The sequence below is a fragment of the Mesoplodon densirostris genome, chromosome 18 (genome assembly GCF_025265405.1).
Source record: "Mesoplodon densirostris isolate mMesDen1 chromosome 18, mMesDen1 primary haplotype, whole genome shotgun sequence".
Taxonomy (NCBI): Eukaryota; Metazoa; Chordata; class Mammalia; order Artiodactyla; family Ziphiidae; genus Mesoplodon; species Mesoplodon densirostris.
Genome location: NC_082678.1, coordinates 10081449 through 10105337, shown reverse-complemented (window position 1 = coordinate 10105337; position 23889 = coordinate 10081449). Strand labels below are relative to the sequence as shown.

The 23889-nt window shown below is 48.1% G+C and overlaps 1 protein-coding gene across 1 annotated transcript in view; it reads right to left on the bottom strand.

Annotated features, from left to right (window-relative positions):
• Positions 1-23889, bottom strand: part of ITGB3 (integrin subunit beta 3) — a 52369-nt gene that overhangs the window by 5030 nt on the left and 23450 nt on the right. The window contains exons 4-13 of the mRNA XM_060081060.1: positions 22209-22461; positions 20855-21017; positions 19824-19985; positions 17899-17994; positions 17371-17460; positions 16515-16649; positions 14831-15260; positions 8607-8829; positions 7348-7448; positions 5198-5317 (exon numbers count right to left, since the gene is read on the bottom strand). Coding sequence (XP_059937043.1) covers positions 5198-5317; positions 7348-7448; positions 8607-8829; positions 14831-15260; positions 16515-16649; positions 17371-17460; positions 17899-17994; positions 19824-19985; positions 20855-21017; positions 22209-22461 — 1773 coding nt within the window. The remainder of the gene's footprint in view (positions 1-5197; positions 5318-7347; positions 7449-8606; positions 8830-14830; positions 15261-16514; positions 16650-17370; positions 17461-17898; positions 17995-19823; positions 19986-20854; positions 21018-22208; positions 22462-23889) is intronic.

Genomic DNA, 23889 nt, shown 5'->3' with positions numbered 1-23889 from the left:
GGCTCGGTAGTTGTGGCGCACGGACTTAGTTGCTCCGCAGCATGTGGGATCTTCCTGGACCAGGTCTCGAACCCGTGTCCCCTGCATTGGCAGGCGGATTCTTAACCACTGCGCCACCAGGGAAGACCCACACAATTGTTAATTAAAAATTTGATTTTGTGGGCAACATTGAATAATCAGGAGATTCTCCCCTTAGAATTTCAGATTCTTCTTCTCTTTAAAAAAAAAAAGTCAAAAGACCTAGAACCACTGAACCTATATTTTTATAGGGTTGTAAATGGCTAGGGCTGAGGAGCAGCTGCCCCTTTTAGACGGGACATGTTTTTTAGTTTGCCAGACTCCTCACTACTCTCTCTTTTCTCCACTAAACAGAGGCAAAGTGTGACTTGTCATTGAGTCTGTACCACTGTGGGCTTTGGAGCCAGACTGCCTGGGTGTGAATCCTGGCTTTCCACTTACTCTGCTATGTGACCTTTGATAAATTATTTAACCTTTCTGGTGTCTGTTTCCCATTTCTCCATCTCTAACAGTAATAGCCCTGACTTTAAAATTTTATTATGAGGAATAATTAAGTTAAATATATTGAAAGAACTCAGAACAGTGCCTGGCAGAGTCAGTGCTCAATAAATATCAGCTACCATTATTACTGGTGTCCCTGTTACACGTGGCTGTTTTCCCTAATTCACTTACCCAGCTCCTACTGTAGGCATTTGAGTTAGTTGCCCTAGTTCAGATATTTAACATCTCCGAGGGCTGAGAACCAATGACCATTTTAGCATACTTTGAGACTAGGAGGTCTGCCAGCCAAGACAATATTTTGGGTTTCTTCCCAAAATATTTAGTCATCCAAAATCCTAACCCTATTGAGAACCGACTTCCTGTTCAATCCCAGTCAACAACCAACGTAAACAGAGGCACGTCACCCCTCTGAGGGCCAAGATGAGTATGCTCTGAACAGCTCTGCTTCCCATCAACCACAGACGTCTGATGAGTGACCTCGCTCCAGTAACTTCTCAGGTGTTATTTAATTAGGTGTTTGTATATGTGAGTATTGATGGGCCTGGACAGGAGTCACACCTACTTCCCACACTGTCTCCCACCTTCTTCTCTAAACATATACACTGTGCTCACCACACACTACCCAAAAACAGCCACCACCAGAATCCAAGCTGGCTATTTCCCATCCCACCAAATTACCACCTGTCTATAATTAAAGAAATGTCTGGAGAGAGACTGTGAGGTTCCAGTGTCCGAGGTCCTAGGAGTGAAGGGCCCCCATTCTTCTGGGAAAAGCAGTTACAAATTCTCTGGAAGACTAAGGTAGGGCTGACCCTCAAACCTCAAAGTGGAATCTCTTCAATTTTACATGTCAGTACAGGCAGGACAGGTAGAATGCCAGATCTTCAGGGGAAAAAATAAATCTCTTAACCGTCTGTCCTGAAAGGGGTGGATGGCAGGCTTCCTGGAAGCAGACATAATATCAGGTGGCCTCTGGAGAGCCCTCCCAGCCACAGTGATGACGACCCACGGCGGGTGATGACCCAAGGTCAGGGAAGACAGGGTAGGGTTAGCGGACTTGACAAACAAAAGTACAGGAAGTCCAGTTAAATTTGAACTTCAGATAAACAACAAATAACTTTTTAAGTATGTACCACATATTGCATGGGACATATTATACTTTATCAGGCAACACTATCTGGAAGTGATGAGGGCTCAGCTCAGGGGAGCTCATACCCTGAGGGCTGAACACCACTTGGCCAATGTCAAACTCCGGTGGTGCCCTCTTCACTGCCCTCCAGTGGCTCAGCCCTTCAAAAAGGACATCTGCAAGGGCATGAGCTAGGAAAGAGAATGAGAATAATCTCCTCCTACACCCAGGGCCCCAGATGCTACCTTCTACTAAAAGCCAGAGACCCTAAAAATGATTGGAGGTTGGGGTGAGAGGAGAGGCAGAACTTGGAACTCCAGGACTACAAGGTAGGAAACGTAGGTCTAGGGTCCCACCTCCTAATGTGGAGGAAGGGGTCTACTGGCAGTAAGCCTAAAAAGTTACCCTCCACTCTGTTAACTAGTTATGTGTGTTACCATCCCAGTTATCATCATCTTCATTCCTCACAACTCCAGCCAGTAGATTCCAGTCTCAGAATACCAGGTCAAATGATTTTGGTAAGTGATACAGCAGGAGCACCAGCCGGATTGTTATAACAAAGAGATGAAGTAACGTTAAACCCCAAAGCAAGAACACACTGCCCTTCTGTAATGAGAAGGGACAATGGTACAGATCGGGAGGGTGTGGAAAAATCCATTTAAAGTGTTAACACAGGTGGATGGGAAAGTGTGAGGAAGTCCTGGCCCAACTAACCTACATCTGCTCCCCCGGAGAGATATACCCAGACTCCTCCCTCTCCACTTCCCCACGTCAGCCTTCCCTGAGTCACAAAATAAAACAGGTGATGCCCTTTCCTTACCTTCCTTCTCCCTTATAAAGGATGAGAGTTCTGGAAAGGCTGATGAACAATATCACAAATGGGGACCCCATGCTTTCCTCTACCCACGGGGACAGCAACACCCTGGGTGACATAGATGTAGCCCTCTTCCCACCTTCAACCCCTCCCTTCTTTAAGCAGCTAAAATTCTCCCAACAGATATTAAGATGTATATAAGTCTGTCTGTCTCCTAGGAATAATCAGTCCTATTAATTCATTCAAGAACTGTGTATTAAGTATCTTCTCTGTAAATGACTGAGCCAAGTATGGGGATATAACAGTAGACAAGACAGACACCATTCCTGTGTTCATGGAACTTATGATCAGCTGAGGGAGACAGGTGATTAAAGAAGCAATTTGGGCTTCCCTGGTGTCGCAGTGGTTGAGAGTCCGCCTGCCGATGCAGGGGACATGGGTTTGTGCCCCAGTCTGGGAAGATCCCACATGCTGTGGAGCGGCTGGGCCCGTGAGCCATGGCCGCTGAGCCTGCGCATCTGGAGCCTGTGCTCCGCAACGGGAGAGGCCACAACAGTGAGAGGCCCGCGTACAGCAAAAAAAAAAAAAAAAAAAAAAAAAGAAGAAGCAATTTGATAGTGTGATGAAGGCCCATCTAAAGGGAAGCACAGCTGCTGTGAGACTCAAACAGGTCACCAAATCTAGTCATCGGAATGGAGGCTGGAGGAGGTCTGAGATGGCTCATCAGGGGACGTGATATATCTAAAGCAGAGGCATTCAAACATTGGGGAATATGTCACAATTACCAGGAGCATTAACAAAGAACACAGAGGCATAGGCTTGTGGAAGTAAGACAGGGCTCAGGACTCTGGATTTTTGAACAAGGGAACATACAAAAGTTTCAGGGGGCCTCCCTGGTGGCACAAGTGGTTGAGAGTCCGCCTGCCGATGCAGGGGATACGGGTTCGTGCCCCGGTCTGGGAGGATCCCATATGCCGCGGAGCGGCTGGGCCCGTGAGCCATGGCCGCTGAGCCTGCGCGTCCGGAGCCTGCGCGTCCGGAGCCTGTGCTCCGCAACGGGGGAGGCCACAACAGTGAGAGGCCCGCATACCGCAAAAAAAAAAAAAAAAAAAAAAAAAAAAAAAAAGTTTCAGAACCACTGCCCTAAAGCAGGGGTCAGCAAACGGGCCACCTGTTTTTGTAAACGCAGCCAGACCCCTTCATTTGCCTATAGTCTATGGCTGCTTTCCTGCTACTGTGTCAGAGTTGAGTAGTCACAGCAGAGACCATCTGGCCCACAAAGCCTAAAATTTTTTTTTTTTTTTTTTTTTTTGTGGTACGTAGACCTCTCACTGTTGCGGAGCACAGGCTCCGGACGCACAGGCCTATCGGCCATGGCTCACGGGCCCAGCCGCTCAGCGGCACGTGGGATCTTCCCGGACCGGGGCACGAACCCGTGTCCCCTGCATCGGCAGGCGGACTCCCAACCACTGCGCCACCAGGGAAGCCCGCCTAAAATATTTAATATCTGGCCCTTTACAGAAAAAAGTTTGCTGGCCCCTGGTCTAAAGGATGATTTGAAGAAATTCCCACGGCTGTAAAGAATGTCCAGCGACCAACTGATCTACCCTCTGCCTTCAGAAATTGTTCCTTCACTCCCGAAAGTTCTTGTTCACCCCTCCCACCCCCAATGCCCACCCTACTGTAGCCTTTATCCCTCTGCAGTGTCATTACCGATTTACATGCCTCTCTCCCCCATGGTCTGTGAGTACCACATCTGCCTTATTTACTGTTATATCCCCAGCACCTAGCCCACTGCCTGATATATAATAAGTACTCAAAAATATTGTCAAATGATTCATTACTTAGTCCGTTGTTTAAGGGAAAGAAAGGAGATGAAGGAAATAAGGGGAAGCGAGCAAATCTACCATGCTGGATGGTGACAAATCTGTGGTGGGTCTGTGTATGCCGGGATGAGCTCCCCTGCTTCCAGAGGTCTTGAGAACAAGAGGTAACTTTTCAGCGTTCAAGGCAGCCTTGGGCCGGTGCCTCAAACCCTTAACCACAACTCGTGGTGAAGCTGGCAAGGGCAGCTCAAACCTCAAGGCCCTCAAACCTCAAACCTCAGGCCTTCCTCTGAAGTGGCAAGCAGGTTGCTCTTGGCAACCATTTAACTTTTAGAAGAGCAGATGCCTTGTGCTGGAAAGTGCTAGAATTGAAATTCCTTACTTCTTAACATTATCAACCTCAAAAGACGCCATGCTATATATACTCTGTTCCTTGATGAGCTCCATACCTCCCTTCTTCCTCTCCTTACCCACCTTCTTATTTTTCTATCTCCTAAATTAGCAGGTAATTTCTTGCTAATATTTGTATTTATATACCCCCACACGCAGATAACAGGCCCTGACTTATCACTTGTAAGGTCAGGTTTAACCTGACTGCTCTGTTTTTTGTTTTGTTTGCGGTACGAGGGCCTCTCACTGTTGTGGCCTCTCCCGTTGCGGAACACAGGCTCCGGACGCGCAGGCTCAGGGGCCATGGCTCACGGGCCCAGCCGCTCCACAGCATGTGGGATCTTCCCAGACCGGGGCACGAACCCGTATCCCCTGCATCGGCAGGCGGACTCTCAACCACTGCGCCACCAGGGAAGCCCTGGCTGCTCTGTTTAAGAGGAGTGATGGGTGGAAATAACTGCCTAATATTGGTCTCCCTCTCCCTGCGGGGCAGGGTTGGGACCCTCAGGGTTCACTCACCGGGCTCTTCTACCACATACAGGATGGACTTTCCACTGGAATCTTCATAGTACTGGAATCTGACGACACAGTCCTCCTCATTCTTGTAGGTACAATTCACAGCATCCTTTCCAGTGTCCTCTGGGGGAGGGGGAAAGATGGGAGGATGAAAAACAAGTCAATTCCGGAAAGATGGAGCCACCTCCAAAGCCAGTCATGGGACGTCTGGGAAAGCACGTGACAGGAAACCGTATGCCTGACATTAGGCAAGATGCCTAGATTTGCGAGGGCTGTGGTGCCTGGCAATTGCCTCTCGATGACCCTCGCTGATGTACTTTGTCCCTCACAGGCCCCTTTCGGTTTTTATTCTTTCCTCTGGAAGGGACGTGACATAAAAGTATTACATAATCTGATTCAAAACCTGGCTCTATCACCTACCAGCTATGTGATCTTGGCTAAGTTACTTGACCTCGCCGAATCTCTCTCTTCTTCTAATCGAAGAAAAGATACCCTCACTCACAGGGGTGGTTGAGAATCAAACAGCATGAAGTAAACTACCTAACACACAGTGGGCGTTCCCTTCCCCCTCTTTCCTTTCTCTGCTTGCTCAATGATTCTCAATCGTTTGTTTACTCAGCCCTTATATTTCTTCTATTTCTGCTTCCAGTCCAGCATTCCTCTCCAGGGAAGACATCTCCTTTTCTCTGACTCCCATCATGTTTTGTTGGCTTCATCCCTTCTAATTCTAAAACCTGTTATTCTGACTGTGAAACTATGGGTTACCCTCCACCAGCTGCACTATGCCCCTACAAGATTAGGCAAATGTGCCGAGGTCACACAGCAAATAAGAGATGGAGTAGGACTAGGATGTGAGTCTCAAAGCACATCCTATGGACTTTAACTCAATATGCCTTCAGTAAACCAGCAGTGTTATAGGACAGTGGAAAGAGTAAGGATTTCAGGATTTAGTTCTGGTCTTAACTCACCACTAATGTGCTTGGGCAAGTTACTTAACTTTCTTGAGATTCAATTTCCTTATCCTCAAAATGAAGATAACAATAGTACAAAGTTCTACTTTACTAGGTTGTTGGGAGAAGAATAAGATAATGTGCATGAAAAGATACTTTTATAATTTGTATGAGTTATAAAATTCCATACAAAGAAGCATTTATTTTTATGGTTATCATGGTGGGGGGGCTGGGATACTTATCGACTAACTTGGAATACCCATCTGGTCTAGATGATAAAAATACCTCCTATCTCTGCAGCCTGCTCCATCTAAGCTAATCATAGGAAGCCTGGTCTCCTCCAGAGGAAAAACTGTCTCTCCAAACTCAATCCCCAAATCACTACCCTCACTCCAGCCCCACTTTTGATATTAGCCAAAGGGTCCAGAGATCTAACTCTTTCCCATAACACCCCACCCAGAAGCTGGCTGGCTAGCTGTGTCTTACTGTGGCTCTCACTGAAAATGTGTTTCCTGCCTTCATGGGAGATCACCATCTCCAGAGAGACTGCCATCTCCTGGCACCACCCAATGCCTAGCTGGCCCAGATAACCATGTCAGGTATGTGATGGCAGCAAAGATCATCTCCTTTTAAGTCAAGATGAAATACAAACCCGAATAATTGCAGGCAAGAGTTTTGCTCTCCATCATGTTTCTATCTGTCTTACTCCAGGAGGGGCTCTGGAGAGCCAAAAGGGCTTCAGGCTAATGGTTTTGGCTACAAATCCATAAGGGCGAAGGCTTCCCTCTAAACCAGCAAAGCTGTATGCCTGGGCATTGCTTAACACTCTTAGTTAGATAAACTTAGTAAATGATTACTAGCCTACTAAGCTAAGATTATCATGGGTAACCACTTCCTCACTCTGTGCCTCAGTTTCTTCATCTGTAAAATGGGGTACATTATCTTCCTTTCCTTGGGGTGGTAAAGTTAGGGTTGCCTGATTTAGACATATTTGCAGGATTTTGCTGAGCCCGTGGGAAGCAGTAGGAGAAGGGACTGCTGAACAGATTAGTAAAGATGCAGGAGGACTCTCAAGAAAGCCAGCTTTTAAGTGCCTACTATACATCAGGCCTGCACAACATGCCTTTGAGGTAGGAATTATGGGATTAAATTGGAAAAATTTAGAACATGGGTGTGTGCAACTGTATGACATGCCGAACTTACTAAGCTCCTTCACAGACTCAATCTCATCACGACAGTAACGGTTGCAGGTATTCTCCTCGAATAGGGCTCCTCGGTTAAACTTCTTACACTCCACACACTCCCTAAAGGAGAGAGAACATAGGGATGAAGGCAGGGAAAGAACAAACCTAAATGTGTTTCAGTCTGGCTCTGCCTGCCATACACCAGGAAAACTGTTCCACCCCAGAAAACAAACACAAACAAAAACATCTGTAAGACAATCCTGGGGTCCCAGATAGTCACGTCTGGAGTTCGGGGTGGGAGTGCCCTCCTCACCTATAGGTAAGGCCAGGTAGGCAGAGGCCCCCAGTAACTTCATTAAACTTCTTTATGTCCCATCCAAGACTGTGACAGGAGGGCGAACCCTACGCCACTTCTGGGAGCCTTAAAGTCAGAAATGGTCTCATAATTTGGGGGTCCAGTGCAAAATGAAAATGTCAGGTTCCTCATTCAAAACTTAGTAGGAGGGCTTCCCTGGTGGCGCAGTGGTTGAGAGTCCGCCTGCCGATGCAGGGGACACGGGTTCGTGCCCCGATCCCGGAAGATCCCACATGCCGCGGAGCGGCTGGACCCGCGAGCCATGGCCGCGGAGCCTGTGTGTCCGGAGCCTGTGCTCTGCAACGGGAGAGGCCACAGCAGTGAGAGGCCCGCGTACAGCAAAAAAAAAAAAAAAAAAACTTAGTAGGAATTTCAAAACAGTGACAGCACAACATTAAACGAAGTGTAGAGCCCTTCCAAGCACGGGGTTCTGTACAAATGTGCAGGTTGCACGCCCATGAATCCAGCTCTGCTTAAAGTAGTAAGAGAAACAGCCGTGCCACAGGCCTGGGCTAGCAGGGACTTCCTCTGACGCCCAGATGAGGGACATTTGCAGCGGTGAACTTCTCCTGTTTCACACAGTGTCCTCCGGAACCCCAGCCCCGCATCCTGCAGATTCAGAACATCAGCACTGGAACACTCCCCAGGAGTCAGCTGGTTTAGCCTTCCTCCCAACTCAGGGACTCAGGATCCAGCCTAAAAGAGAGGTTTCTCCAACAGCAGTCCAGCTGGTACTACTCTGTCCCCTTCACGCTTGGCTCTACCTCCAGTTTTCCCCCAAGTTTTCAATGGAAAGAGGAAAGCTAGTCATTTGCTGTAACAGACTCCTCTCCCTAAAGCTTTGGTGAGTAAGGGAGAACCTGCATAGCCTGGGGGACCCCCAGACACTCAACTCTCTCCAACTCACGCCTCTGCCCACTCACTTCTTAAAGGTGCAGGCATCAGGGCAGGTGGGACACTTCTCACAGGTGTCCCCATAGGAGCCCGGCTGGATGCAGACGCAGCTGCCGCATTCACACTTGCCCCGCCCGCTGCACAGCAGCCCATTGCTGGACATGCAGGTGTCGGTGCGTGTGGTACAGTTGCAGTAGTAGCCGGTCCAATCGGAGTCACACAGGCAGTCCCCACAGCTGCACTGGCCATGGCCTGAAAACACACAGCCCAAGGGGGCAGACCAGCCAGTGAGGCCCCACCCCAGGACAGCATCCTGGCTTTACCCCTCCTCACATTGCCACACTTTCACCCCCACACTGAGCCGTTAATCATCTTCTACACTGTCCTCATAGCCTCATGCTTCTCTGCCTGCTGTTCCCTCTGTCTAGATGCCCTTTCATCCTGTGACCACTACCAAACTCCTACTCACCCTTTAAAGCCCAACCCAAATGTTCCTTTCCCTCCATAACTTTTCCTGACCTCCCCAGGCCAAATCAACTGTCTGCCCATGTGCTCTCCCAGCACTTATAAATACCTCTATTTCAACCCTAATGTTCAACCCATTTGCTTGCTTATCTGTTTCTCTTTCTGGATTGTGAGCTCCCTGATGGGGGAGCACATATCATATTCATTTTTCCAACAATAGTGATTAGCATAACATCTGGTACAGAGTAGGCATGCCATTAATGTTTATTTATCCATCCATTCAACAAATATTTACTGAGCTCATACCACAACCTGCGCACTGGAGACTTAGCAGCGAACAAGACAGGCAAGGTCCCTACTATCATGGGGCTTACATCCTAGTTAAATTCCTGGAAATTCACACAAACCTCCACCAACATGTGCCCTGGGTTGTATTATCATAGTATTGCAAAGGGCCATCAGTAGGAAAGACCTATTCACTTTCCTACATGAGTATAGGAACGGGACAGAGAGACTAGGGTGGGGGGTTGGACTGCTTAAATGTAGGCATTAACTCTCAACATTATATTCCCCTAATATTCATTTACCAAGGCTTTAAAACTTGGCTCCTAAACCCTACAGAAAGGTGACTCATTCTGCAGGATTTTGAATCAGGAAGAAGTGGGTGAATCATAGAAATCTGGTTGTTAATCAGAGGAAAGGCAGGGAGCAAGGGGGAAGTAACCTGAACTGGTCTGAAAACCATGCCATTGTGTGAGCAGATGGGCCCCAAGATGGTGGAGGAGAGGGTGGTGCACAGCCAAGCTCAAATAGCAACTAGCTGGCAGCCCTGGTGACCCCAGTGGGTCTGATAGATGTCCCTTGGCCACTATGGGTCCCTCTGGACGGGTATCACCCACTAAGGATGAGTGATACCAGCATAATCCTCTAGGAACCACACTGGCATTCAAGACTCAGACACACCTTCACTGTGTGTGTGTCTGCTTCCCGAGAAGGAAGGGAAATACAACCTCCTCTGCCCCAGCTGCCAAGGACATCTAGAGAGTAGAACTACCGGGCTGGCAGAAGGGTGGAGAAAGAAGAAAGACTGCTTTCTGAGGTGGGGTTCCCTGGTAGTATAGCTTGTGGTGAGGATTCTTGCTCCAGGGACTTCCTGGGGAAGCAGAAGGGAAGGAGGGAAGCAGGACAGGGCAGGGGGCAAAGGCTGGCAGGAATGTGGTCTCATCCGGAGACTCCCCTCCGCCTGATCCCACGGTGGGCTCAGGAACGTGAACGGCACCACGGTAACCTTGAAGCAAAGGGATTGGCTTTGTGTAACCCCACTGTCCATCAGTCATTAGCCAAGCCCTGAGAGCAATCCAGCTCCTGTCAGCTGAATGTAATTCTCCAGAGAACGGGCAGCTGTGAGGTGTTATCAGTAGCCCTACCAGCCGCTGGGGGATGGGTGGGCCAGCCAGCAGAGTGGGACCCCACAGTGTCCACTACACCCAACTTTTGGCCACACCTCCCGGATAGGGAAAAGACATCACAGAGGCCTGACAGCACTCAGAGGCCTCAGTCTCCTCTGAAACGCTTGTCCCATAGTGTTTCCTTTGTGAGGCTAAACAAAGCGATCTTTTAGAAGACGTGTGCAGGCCAGCCAGGGAGTGAGGCTGGGAGTGGAAGTGGCAGGCTGACTCCAAGGCCCCGGCAGGGTCAACCCTTAAAAGGAAGCCACAGTGTGGTAATGTCACAGGACTGGCACCCCTCCAGCAAAAGGGGTTCACAGGAAAGTCAGGGGAGGAGGGTGGGAAATGAAGAGAAAGTGTAAGAAGGAAGAGGGAGGTAGGGAAGAAGGCAGCAGGGGAGGGGCGGGGGAGGGAGGAGGAAAGGGAGGGGCGGGTGTTCCAGGTCAGAAGGAATGAAGTCACCCTCCTTATATAGCTTGACCTTCTGGGCTGGCGCCTCACTGCACCGCCCTCCTTTATAAGCCAGCCCTTCTTCTGACTTCCCACCTCCTCCAGGAAGCCGCCCAGGCCTCCCCCGTCCACAGTGAGTCTCTCTCCGGAGGACTCTTATAACACCCACTTCCGGGATCTGGGAGGTTCTGCCTCGTGCTGTGAATTCTCCTTAAGTAAGTTAATCGAGAGCAAAATTGTCTTATTCCTGCCTCTTTATCCCACAACACTACGGCACACAGCACAGAACCTGGCTCACGTGGGTGCCTGATCAATCTATGTTCATGGAGGTGGCAGGTGGAAGAGTCCCTTGAGGACAAGGACGCATGCCCTGACGTTTGAGGGGTGCTGATACCGTGCGACCACGAAGACCATGCCTCCGGTGGGGAGGAGAGGACAGGGATGTCCAGGGGCTGGAACAATGGCTGAGGCAAGTGCTCCTGCCTCACGAGCCCCTGCTTGAGCAAAGAACAGACCAGGCCAGCAGCTCTGGGCAGGGACACTGGCGAGCTGGGCTATAAGCCTGGCCAGGTCAGGAATCATGCATGAGCCCCGTTCACCCATATGGACCGAGTGCCTGGCACAGAGCAGGTACCCAAGGAGCATGTGTTCCTGAGTATCTGTCAATGGGGAATGTGATGATGGCACCACAGGGTGCAGACCTGAGGCGGGTGGGCACCCAACACCCTGGCAGGAAGGGAGAGGGAGGCCTCTGAGAAGCTGCAGCGGCTGCCCGGGGTTCCCTCGTGGAATTGGCAGGAGCACACTGAGGACGGGCTGTTCTTGCACTGCTGGGAGGCAGGAACCAGCGCTGCTGACCCCGGCAGCTTTGTTTTGTGGTTTCAGTGTGGCCCGCAGCCAAAGGAAACACACTCTGGCCAGGGTCCCTCCCACATGCCTCAATCAGACCAGGAACAATCAGGCCACAGAGGAGGAGAGGACCTCCCTCCACCCCTGGTGCCCCCGTAGGCTATGTGTAGGCCTCTCCTAGGGTAACCCTCTTCCCCTCAACCCCAAACTTCTCCTCATGGGTCTCCCATGTCAAACGTAACCATTCCCTTTGGAAACTAGAATATGATGTAAATACTATTAAATATTAGAAGGGACTGGAATTTCTGCCTCACACCCTAATTCAGATTGATCTGTGTGTATGTGTGTGTGTGTCTGTGCATATCTGATCTCTCTTTTCCATAATCTCTCTGATACCATTTTTCTCCAATCTCTCTCTCAAATTTTGTTGGCATGAGTAAAGGAAACAACTGTATAGCACAGGGAGCTCTACCTAATGCACTGTGGTAACCTAAATGGGAGGGAGTCCAAAAGGGAGGGGATATCTGTATGTGTATCGCTGATTCATTTTGCTGTGCAGTGGAGGCTAACACTACACTGTAAAGCAACCACACTCCAATAAAAATTAATTTTAAAAAATGAGTAAATGGGCTTCCCTAGTGGCGCAGTGATTGAGAGTCCGCCTGCCGATGCAGGGGACACGGGTTCGTGGCCCGGTCTGGGAAGATCCCACATGCCGCGGAGCAGCTGGGCCCGTGAGCCATGGCCGCTGAGCCTGCGCGTCCGGAGCCTGTACTCTGTAACTGGAGAGGCCACAACAGTGAGAGGCCTGCGTACCGCAAAAAAAAAAAACAAAAAAAACAACAAAAAAAAACGAGTAAAGGAAACAATGTTATAGATAATAAATAGCCATTTTTGTATTACTTGGGCATGCTTTAGTATGATACACATTTACGTTCCTCATCAGGCTTTCTGAAAGGCTGATGTTAAAGTGAACATCTGGGTAAATTAGCTCAGCTGGTTAGAACCCCAATGCAAGTGAAGCCAATCTGGGTCATGGATTTGATCACCTCAGAAGCTGATTATAATCTCTCTTTGATTGGCCACACAATACACCCACAAACCGGTCCCAACCAATTTGCAAATATCTCCAATCTATCTCTCACAAGAGGGATTAAGCCACAGTGACTACAGCCCAGCAGAAATGCATCCCCAGTGCCCAGGAACAACTCAGACTGCCTAACTGCCTCTGGGAGTGTTGTCAGTGTGTCTGCAGATAAAGATTACATTCACATTAGCTGGACTTCTTCTAGCTGGCGAAGTACCCCAGGAGTGGGCTTTGGGGCAATGTGAAACCAGCTTCAGGTTACCAGTGGGCCTCAAGATTTTACTGAATTTTGTAATGAGAAGGGCAAAACTCAGTACCCTGCAGGTAGAGGGACTCAAATTCATAACCCCCAATCTGCAGGCTGGGACTCTCTATGGCAGTGCTATCCAATAAACATCTGTGCTGTCCAAAAGGGCAGCCGCTAGCCACATGTGGCTCCTGAGCGACAGAGAAATGAAATTTTTTATTTCTTATTGGATTTGATTTAGATTTAAATGTACTTAAACTTTCCTCTTGATTAATTTAAATTTAAATAACCACCATATTGGACAACAGCGATCTAGAGTACAAAAAGTAATAGTGTATCAATAGTGATAACAAAATAGTACCAACATTTAATAAGAGCTCACTGTTTTCCAGTCATTGTCCTAAGTATACTGGCACATTAAATGTGCTCCAATATCTTGCATATACACTACTATTTTCCACGTCTTTTGTGATGAAAAAATAAATTCACGTAAAATAATTGTTTGAAAATAAATAAATAACTGTTACTAACTTCACTGCATATTCTGACATCATGTAGTTTCCAAACCTATATATACTAAAAATTTAATTACCATCTGTCAGTGATTTTTTTTTTTTTAAGGAAACTCCATACTGTTCTCCATAGTGGCTGTATCAATTTACATTTCCACGAACAGTGCAAGAAGGTTCCCTTTTCTCCACACCCTCTCCACCATTTGTTGTTTGTAGATTTTCTGATGATGCCCATTCTAACTGGTGTGAGGTGATACCTCACTGTAGGTTTTTTTTTTTTTTTTTTAGTTTCTGCTTTATAACAAATTTAATCAGTTATACATATACATATGTTCCCATATCCCCTCCCTTTTGCGTCTCCCTCCCACCCTCCTTATCCCACCCCTCCAGGCGGTCACAAAGCACCCAGCTGATCTCCCCGTGCTATGCGGCTGCTTCCCACTAGCTATCTACCTTACGTTTGGTAGTGTATATATGTCCATGCCGCTCTTTCACTTTGTCACAGCTTACCCTTCCCCCTCCCCATATCCTCAAGTCCATTCTCTAGTAGGTCTGTGTCTTTATTCCTGTCTTACCCCTATGTTCTTCATGACATTTTTTTTCTTAAATTCCATACATATGTGTCAGCATACAGTATTTGTCTTTCTCTTTCTGACTTACTTCACTCTGTATGACAGACTCTAGGTCCATCTACCTCATTACAAATAGCTCAATTTCGTTTCTTTTTATGGCTGAGTAATATTCCATTGTATATATGTGCCACATCTTCTTTATCCATTCATCCGATGTCAGTGATTTTTTTTAAACTTAAAAAGGGGTTGGTCCATACCCTCGAAAAGATTAGGAACCAGTGACAAAATACTAGCAGAAGGGCAGATGAAGGAAAAGAAAAAAACGATCTTCACTTTCAAGTTTCCCCACGTCTCCCTACCCTCTTCTAGGAGAGAAGCCCCTGGAAGCAGATGCTCATTTTTCTTCCTTGTGCCCCTCGAGCAAGGGCAGAGGGAGGGAGCTGAGAGGATTAAAGAGAAACTCATTTCTGTTTCCTGCCATTGGAGTGGCACACCATCTACCCGCTCTGCCCCCGGGCCTTCCTGTGCCCACCTCAAGCCCTGGCCTGCATCCATTTCCAGAGGCTGCAGATGTGTGAGTGTGTGGGGGTACCAGGACGGGAGGGGTGTGCAGTTCTACTCACCTGAGCACATCTCCCCCTTGTAGCGGACACAGGAGAAGTCATCACACTCGCAGTACTTGCCCGTGATCTTGCCAAAGTCACTGCTATGGCAGACGCACTGGCCACAGAGACACTCGCCCCGCTGGCTGCAGATGGGCTGGCCTTCCCGGGGGCTACACTCGTCCTGCTGGGAGGGACGGTAGTCCTCTTCTGAGCACTCACACTGGGACCCCAGCCAGCCAGGCCCGCAGAGGCACACCCCACACTCAAAGGTCCCGTTGCCGTTGTTGCAGTGGTGGCTGTGAGGTTCAGCCTGGGCCTGGCAGGCACAGTCACAGTCGAAGGTGACCTGGACGGTGAGGCTGTCTTTGAAGCCCACAGGCTTGATGGTGAAGGACTTCTCCTTCTCCTGGGGGCAGCCACGCACCTTGGCCTCAATGCTGAAGCTCACCTGGATGGAAAGTAAGATCGCATTCAGACACAGGTGGACCCTGTTGACACTCCAGCCCTGGAGGGAAAGAAGCTCTTCCCTGCCCTGCCCAGGAATACCCAAACTGGGGGTCCTGTCCCCCAGCAAGCTGGAGTTCCTCAGCCTTCCCACCACCACGGTCTGCAAAGCCAAAGCAAGAGCCTGGGGATAGTTGTGCAGTCGGGGCATATCTGGCTGGGTGTAGACATGGTTTACAATCACGAGCGCTTTTTTCTAAAATTCCACACGTGAAAATAAACCAGCTCAAGCAGAAAAGAACCTTTGATCTTGCAAATGCTCTGCCGTGGCCAAATAAGCTAGCGGGACTGATTACATAATATCCTCAAGATATACAAAGCACTATTTCACACCAACAGTGGCCAACCACAGGCTCAGTCTACTGTGCAATTTCCACAAAACATTTCATCACTTATGCAATCAAACATGTTCCAGGCCAATATTTTTTACACAGGGTATGTGCACATGTGCCTAGAAGATAGAGAGATGGATGGATGGAAACAGATATATAGACAGAGATGATGTAGACACAGATGATATAGCTATAGATAGCCCCTCTTTTTTTCCACCCCTTTCACCAACCCCTCTCCCCTAAGGCAGAAGCAGAGAAGAACCAGCCACTAAGGAAGGAAAACTACAGATGGACTGGAGAGGCAAAATGAACATTTGCATTCTGACGTTCCAGGAGGGTGGGTACTTTGTGTGTGTATGTGGTTTTTTTTCCTTTTAATTTTTATTGGGGTATAATTGATTTAAAATGTTGTGTTCGTTTCGAGGGTGGCTATTTTTGCCTATTCTGTTTGCTGCCAAATCTTCAGCAGCTGGAACAATGCCTGGCACAAAGTCGGTGGTCAATGAATATTTATAGATGACACTGCCGTTTTACCTTGTGAAGCAAAGAAAGGCATTACCTTAGGGGAGGCTGGAGAGCTGTTAGGGGCTGAAGGTGGAAATATTTTCATTTGCAATCAACTGTGCATAAACAGAGGTAACCTAAATGCAAGTTTTTAAAAATCCTGATGGTGAAGTTACTTAATGGATAGAGAAGGTTTAGGCAACAGAAGCCTCAGAGGAAAAGGCTGGCAGCTCCATTACACCTAACTTGTAAGGACATTCAGAAAGAAGGTACAGGGAAGGAAGGGGTGGGTGCCCACAGACGCTCTGGGGCACAGGCTAAGGTCAGAGCTGCAGCCTCAGCCCCTGCCCAGCCCACCTCACCGTGTCTCCAATCTTGAGTCCGACACAAGACTTAAGGCCTGGGATGACCTCGTTGTTGAGACAGGTGGCGTTGAAGGATAAGGACAACTCCTCAGGGAGGTCACGCACTTCCAGCTCTACTTTAGAGCGGATTTTCTGAGCAGAAAAGGGCAAGAGAAGATAAGAAAATGGGCTGCGAGGAAATGAGTAGGAGCCAGTTACATCCCAAGCAAAACCTCCCAGATGGTCCTGGACTCACCTGCAGTGCCAGATGCTGAGGTCCACCTGCAAACTGCCAGAGCATCCCTAGGAGCCTGTTTCCTGCTATATTTCCAGCCCAAGAACTGCTCTCTCTCTTTCTCCACTTGCTTCTAGGTGAGTCTGGGGAAAATCTAAACCAGCTACGCCCTCCTGCAGGCCTCACGGACGTGCAAGAAGGGAGCACTAATACTGGTCACCTTGGCTAGTAGCACTTTCTACCTGATTTTTCATCAACCTCACATTCCCCATGGTTCAGCTCCCTCTTTGCTCTATTGTTGGGGCCCAGATCTCCATCACTCTGCACCCGCCCCCCTCAATTTCAGAGCCCTGCTCTTCCTCATCACCATCCTCACCCTCTCTTTCTCTTCCACCTTCTCTAAGCTCTTCCCCCATTGTTCCTAAGCCTCCTTAGCATTCCTTTCTGAGCCGTTTCTATCTCAGAAGGCTGCCATCCTCCCAGCGCTGGCTATCACTTCCTGGCCTCTGGAAGAATAAGAGGAAGGCAGTGAAAGCTGCATGGTCGATGTGCAGCCAGGACTCCCAAATCTGAGCGCTCCTGGGTAATGCCAAGTGAAGTGGACTCTTAGCAGGCCCATTCCCAGTGTAAGACACTTACCCCGTAAGCATCAACAATGAGCTGGAGGACATTGCTGGAATCAGTAGACAGAACCCCCACTGTGGTCCCTGGGATGAGCTCACTATAGTTCTAGAAAGGAAGACAAAGATGTCCGGGGATGACTGATGAAGCTGGTGGTCTCCAAAAGCCCTCCCCAAATCAGATTGAGGGTCTTGAAATGAAACTTGAGGGAAGGATGGGATATTTTACTTGTCACTGCCAGGAATATATGTAGCAGTTTTTCAGCACTGAGCAAAATTATAGACAACCTCTCACACCCCTATCTCCCCCTGAATTACTCACACCCCTCTCCCCACTGAATTACTCCCCTCCACCACTGCAAACATCGACACCCCTATCCTGCTAGGTTCAAAGTTGGAGGAGAGAGACCGTCGAAAGGAATCATGAGCTCCTGGGTCTTTCCCAGTTAGGGAGCATGGCCAGAGCTGGTGTGGGCTGGTTCCCTGAGACAAGTCCACCCATCACAGGCCCCACTCCCACTCCAGGAAGCCCCAAAGGCATAGTCACCTGGTAGAGATTCACTACATTTTCAGTCACTGCAAAGATCAAATTGATGTTTTTCTGGGACAGCTTCTCGGTCATCAGCCCCAGAGAGGGATAATCCTATGAAAAGAGAGGATGTGGAGGTTAGTTAAGAAGTCTATTCACATACATCCATGGATTCTAAGCCTTAGGACTTGGGTGATTTGGGCCATGGCTCTGACTTAGACCTTTTCACCCCATGACAATGTGAGGCAAACACAAACCCAGTTGTGAGCTCTAAGGATAGATAAAGAGGTACAGGCTGGTAGTGCCAAAACTAAGCACCTCTGTTTTCCTACTCAAATTCAGTGTATTCGTACCAAGGAGCAGCTTCCCTGGGTCAGGTACTGCCAGACCTCATTGTTTTGAAGCTTCCTCCCATTTTGCAGCTACTGACAAATGCCTTGGGTTGTTGCTTGCAATCCTTCACCATGTGGTCTCAACCTTCCTTTCCAATCATTCACCTCTCTCCCCCTTCTACTTACCACTGAGCTGGCCCACTGTCTTTCTCCCACCTCGAGTGGCCTTCTTTTTGGTAATCCTCCTCCTTCCTTAGGATCCAGCTCAGGTCCCACCTTCTCGAGGAGGCCTTCCCTGATCATCCCAGTTCATGATGAGCTTTCCTCTTTTGAATACCTAAAATCCTCATCAACTATTCTATCCAGTTAGCAGTAATCATGCATCTTCTGTTACTGGTACCACATCTCCTCGACTAAACCAAAATCTCCCTAAGGATGGGACCTTCTATAGTCTTGTTATCTCCCTTGGCCCCTGGTAAGGCCCTGCATAGACTAGATGTCAATCGTTACAGACTCGCCCATTGCCTGGTAGTGCTCAACCTGTATATGGCTGACACCAAAGAATTCAAGTCAAAATGGGGGTGCTGGTAAATTATGAACATGTCCCTGGGATCCTAGACCTTTCAGGGAGCTCATGAGATCATGCAACTCAGGTTCCTTTTCACAGATGTACCTTAAAGCCACCTAGATGAGGTAGTTGCTATATTGTGTTTCAGAAATGAAAAGTTCACACCTCCCTCTAGATACTCAGAGTATCAGCATCCTGCAGGGCTCTACGTTTTCTTTATGGCTTACTGCAATTTCTCCTGTTTCAATGTAAACTCCTCTCCTCTTACTTAACCTTCTATGGTTAAATAAAAACAAGTTATACAGAAAACAACTTGTAAGAAGTCTTCTCATACAGAGCAGTGATTACCAGAGGGGAAGGGGTTGTGGGGAGGGAGAAATAGGTAAAGGGGATCAACTGTATGGTGACAGATGGAAACTAAATTTTTGGTGGTGAGCACGCTGTAGCGTACACCAAAGTAGAAATATAATGTTGTACCCATGAGACATATAATGTTATAAACCAATGTTGCCTCAATAAAAAATAAATTAAAAAAAAAAGTCTTCTCATGTATCAGCTAAACCATCCTTTAGCCTTCTTTTATTCCAGCTAAATGACTCTGAGCCCTTTAATGTTTCCTCACAGGACTGGCTTTCTATGCTTTTGATGATCTTTGTCTCTTTTTCCTCTGTCTTCTTCCAATAACCACAAGTGAGCATGATATTCCAAGAAGGGGCTAATCCATGCACAGTCGACAGGATGGCCTGCTTTCCAGCTGGACCTGCAAAAGTCCTCTGGGTCCATTCTGGATGCCATGATGCTGCTGCGGGTGCTGGAGGCAGTGGAAACACCGACCACAGTCAGGACCATCTCTAATGGCTGTACGGGTGGTACCCTGGATGAGGGTGTCCAGTAGGTGGGAAAGGTGAGGACGAGCTGGAAGGAGCCCTGAGCCTTGCCCAGAGGAAGGGCTGCCATTTTCATATTCACACAAAGACTCTGCCTGGGTAAGGGCAGTCCTGGCCACAGTGAATAGGAACCATAGGTGGTACCGAGAATCTCACCATGGTAGTAGAGGCAGCATAATGGTTGTCACTGCCCACATGACACTGCCCATCATTGGGCTGGACAATGCCAGCCAGCCTTCCATCCAGCGCTATATGGGTCTTGGCATCAGTGGTAAACACCAGCAAGTGGGAGGCATCATTCCTCCAGCCAATCTTCTCCTGTTAAAAAAAAAAAAAAGGCAAAAGAGAGACAGCGACTTTAGCCATGTCACTGGTACAAAACAAAGACCCAAGAAGCTCCCCATCTGAAGGGCTAGACAAGTTGTCTTGGAGAAGCACCTCAGTCCTAGTCCTTGGAACATAAGCTGGCGTTTTCCAACTCAGGGGTTTCTGTTCTCTTAGGAAAACAGTCTCAGGGCTCATTAGTTCAAGCAGCTGAAAGACACCTACTTCAACTCCAAATAGAACTTCTTCAATGATAATCACATGGCCCATCTAGAAACCCATCTGCATCTGCAGACCTGGGTTGGGTTAGAAGAAATCCGATCTGGACATCTGCCCACTTTGCTGAGGTTAAGTGAACCCAGCCTTGACTCTGATACACTTCCAGAGAAGATCCTCTCCCCAGAAAACATCTGGGACCACTGAGGTTCAAAAATGTATCAGCTCATGGGCTTCCCTGGTGGCACAGTGGTTGAGAGTCCGCCTGCCGATGCAGGGGACGCGGGTTCGTGCCCCGGTTCGGGAAGATCCCACATGCCGCGGAGCGGCTGGGCCCGTGAGCCACGGCCACTGAGCCTGCGCATCCGGAGCCTGTGCTCCGCAACGGGAGAGGCCACAGCAGTGAGAGGCCCGCGTACCGCAAAAAAAAAAAAAAAAAGAAAAAAAAAGAAAAAAGTATCAGCTCTGGCCAGGGAGCGGATACAAGCAGAGGCTGCTGATCAGGAGCAACTTGTTGCTCAAATTGTACAAAGCTCTGTTTAGTTCCTGTCTCGTATTTCACATAGAAATCCCCACAGTTGAGCCACTTCCTTCCCCGTTTTGATCTGCACCACCCACACCTGGCACTCCATGCCCTCCAAACTCACATCACAGACGGTAGCCTGCATGATGGCATCAAAGCCACCCTCTGGGGCATCTCGGTTTCGTGACACACTCTGCTTCTTCACCTCCTCATTAAAACGGGTCACCTGGTCCGTTAGCGTCAGCACATGTTTGTAGCCAAACATGGGCAAACAGGTGGTCTTCATACTGGGGAGGGAAGGAATGATTTAAGCAGACATCTGATGGAAAAGGCTGCTTGGGGAGTGGGAGGGAAAAGAGGGGGACAGATATAGACAGTGGAATGCCCAGGCGAGTTCTATACAACTACCATTACCCAGACAGTTTAGACTCCAAGTTTAGACTCCATTGACCTAATCTCCAGCCAGATCAGAGGATAAGGGAGTGAACTGTGGAACCAGACTCCCTGGGTTCAAATCCCAGCTCCTTGACTTACTAGTCATGGAACCCTAGGCAAGCTTCTCTACACCTAACCTATAAAGAAATGGGGACATGATAACACATATCTCATAAGAGTTGTGAGGCTTAAATGAGTTAATAGATGTAAAGCTTTGAGATCACAGTGAGGCCCTAGTTGTTGTTGCTATCACTTTATACTTCACACTTCTCTCAAGTAACATTAACACAACAACAAAGCAAAAGTTCATCAATAACTTAATGTCCCTGAACTATCAATAAATTGATAGATCTGTGCCGAACAGGAGCATTTCTGTCCCCAGTCCAATGGTTTGTTTAATTGATGGCTGACACAATTTCTGGGGAACCTTACAATCCAGACAGAAGGTTAAAAAGGCACATCATATAACTCTCGAATCTAAAAAGTAAATTCATACCTTGTCAGGCTCGGTAACCCTCATTTTAAATTATAATCCATGGATTTGCATAGTCTCTAACAAATAAATAAGCCATTCAGTCGTAAGTCAAACTCTCAACAGAGGGACACATCAACTTATGCTATTAGGGGGTTCAATAAATATCATTTCCACTCTTTCCTATTTCTCTAGGACTTAATTCCTTGCATTTTAACCCTGCAGGACTCATAGTCTGGATAACGAGGACAATGATGACAATAGCAATGGAATCAATCATTCTGAAATCATAACTCCTCTATCTACTTATACTATTTATTCGTGGCCTAGACCAAGAAGCTGATGGATTTCCTTTCTACATCTCCAAACAGCCTTGGACTCTATTAATACAACACTCCAGATCAATGGGTTGGCCCACTTGCCAGACAGGGAGACCATGGTAGAGAGGAGATATGATTTGGCCAGAAGGCAGCCAACAAAGCTACCCTAGACTAGAAAGAGGAAGCAGGACTTGGATTTGTCTGGGGCAATGGGGAGAGATGCTGCCCTGGCTTCTAGAAGAGAGACTTACTCATAGCAGGGGTTTCTGAGGGCCTCTGGTGGGGAGATGTACATGTATGGTGAAACGGGCTTGTCCACAAAGGCCCCGAAGCCAATCCGCAGGTTACTGGTGAGCTTACGCATCTGGGAGGCCAGCTTGGTTCCCAGGTTCTGGATGCTCCACAGATCATCCTTCATGGAATAAGACAGGTCCATTAAGTAGTAGATGTCCACAGGGTAATCCTCCACCTGCCGAACTTGGACGGAGAAATTCTTCGAATCATCTGCAAGGCAGAAGGACGTTAATTCTTCCCCTCTTCTCCCTCTAAGACTTAAGTAGATCTGGACACAGCTGGGATGAAGTACCTTTTTTTTTTTTTTTTTTTGCCGCACCACTTGTCTTGCGGGATCTTAGTTCCCCGACCAGGGATTGAACCCGGGACCTGGCAGTGAAAGCGCCAAGCCTTAACCACTGGACCTCCAGGGAATTCCCTGAAGTAACTTTTTAATCAAACCAAACTTGAAAGCCCTGGTCCCTTTTCCTCTCCCCTTGCAATTCTATTCCTCTTCCAATCTCTTGACCCTATTTTTAACCTCTTCTTTTCCATTCTAAAAGTCTCCACCCTCTCTAAATCCTCATCTGTCTAGTCCTCTGGGTCCCAAGGGTCTACCACCCTGAATCACAGAAGTGTTGGCAGTTATTACACTTCAGACTCTGTAAAAGGTAGGAACTATGTCCCACCCTTCTCTGAATCCCATAGTTACCAATATACGTCTTGCACGTAGAAGGTACTTTCTTAAATTCCTGACTTAATTGAAAAGTCAAAATGAGTGCTTCAGAAAAGCCTGTCTCTGGACTTCCCTGGTGGCACAGTGGTTAAAAATCCACTTGTCTGGGAGGCGGCCGCAGAGCACAGGGAGATCGGCTCGGTGCTTTGTGACCGCCTGGAGGGGTGGGATGGGGAGGGTGGGAGGGAGAGAGATGCATGAGGGAAGGAATGTGGGAACAGATGTATATGTATGACTGATTCACTTTGTTATAAAGCAGAAACTAATAAAAAAAAATCCACCTGTCAATGCAGGGGACATGGATTCAATCCCTGGTCCAGGCAGATCCCACAGGCCACGGAGCAACTAAGCCCGTGAGCCACAACTACTGGGCCTGCGCTCTAGATCTGGCAAGCCACAACTACTGAGCCCACGTGCCACAACTACTGAAGCCCACATGCCGAGAACCCATGCTCTGCAACAAGAAAAGCCACCGCAATGAGAAGCCTGCGTGCTGCAACAAAGAGTAGCCCCCGCTCACTGCAACTAGAGAAAGCCCGCACACAGCACAAAGACCCGACGGAGCCAAAAAAAAATTTTTTTTTTAAAAGCCTGTCTCAAAAAAAAAAAATCCTGTCTCTTAGCCTAATCCTTCCTCCCTCTGAAGGCCTCCTGCCTCTACTTTCTCTGCCCCCATGCATGCCCTTCCCCAATCTTACATGGAGAACGAGCTTACAAGTTGCTTTCTCATCTTAGACTCACTTGAGCCTCAATAAAAAGCTGTATGCTGGGTAAAACAGGCATTGGGGGAAAGAGAAACAAACATATTTTGTGTACCTACTAAGTTAGAAGGGTTAAGTAACTTGCCCAAAGTCAAACAGCTAATATATGGAAGAGTCAAGATTCAAACTCAGATCTTCTGACTTCAAGTCCCCAAACCTTCC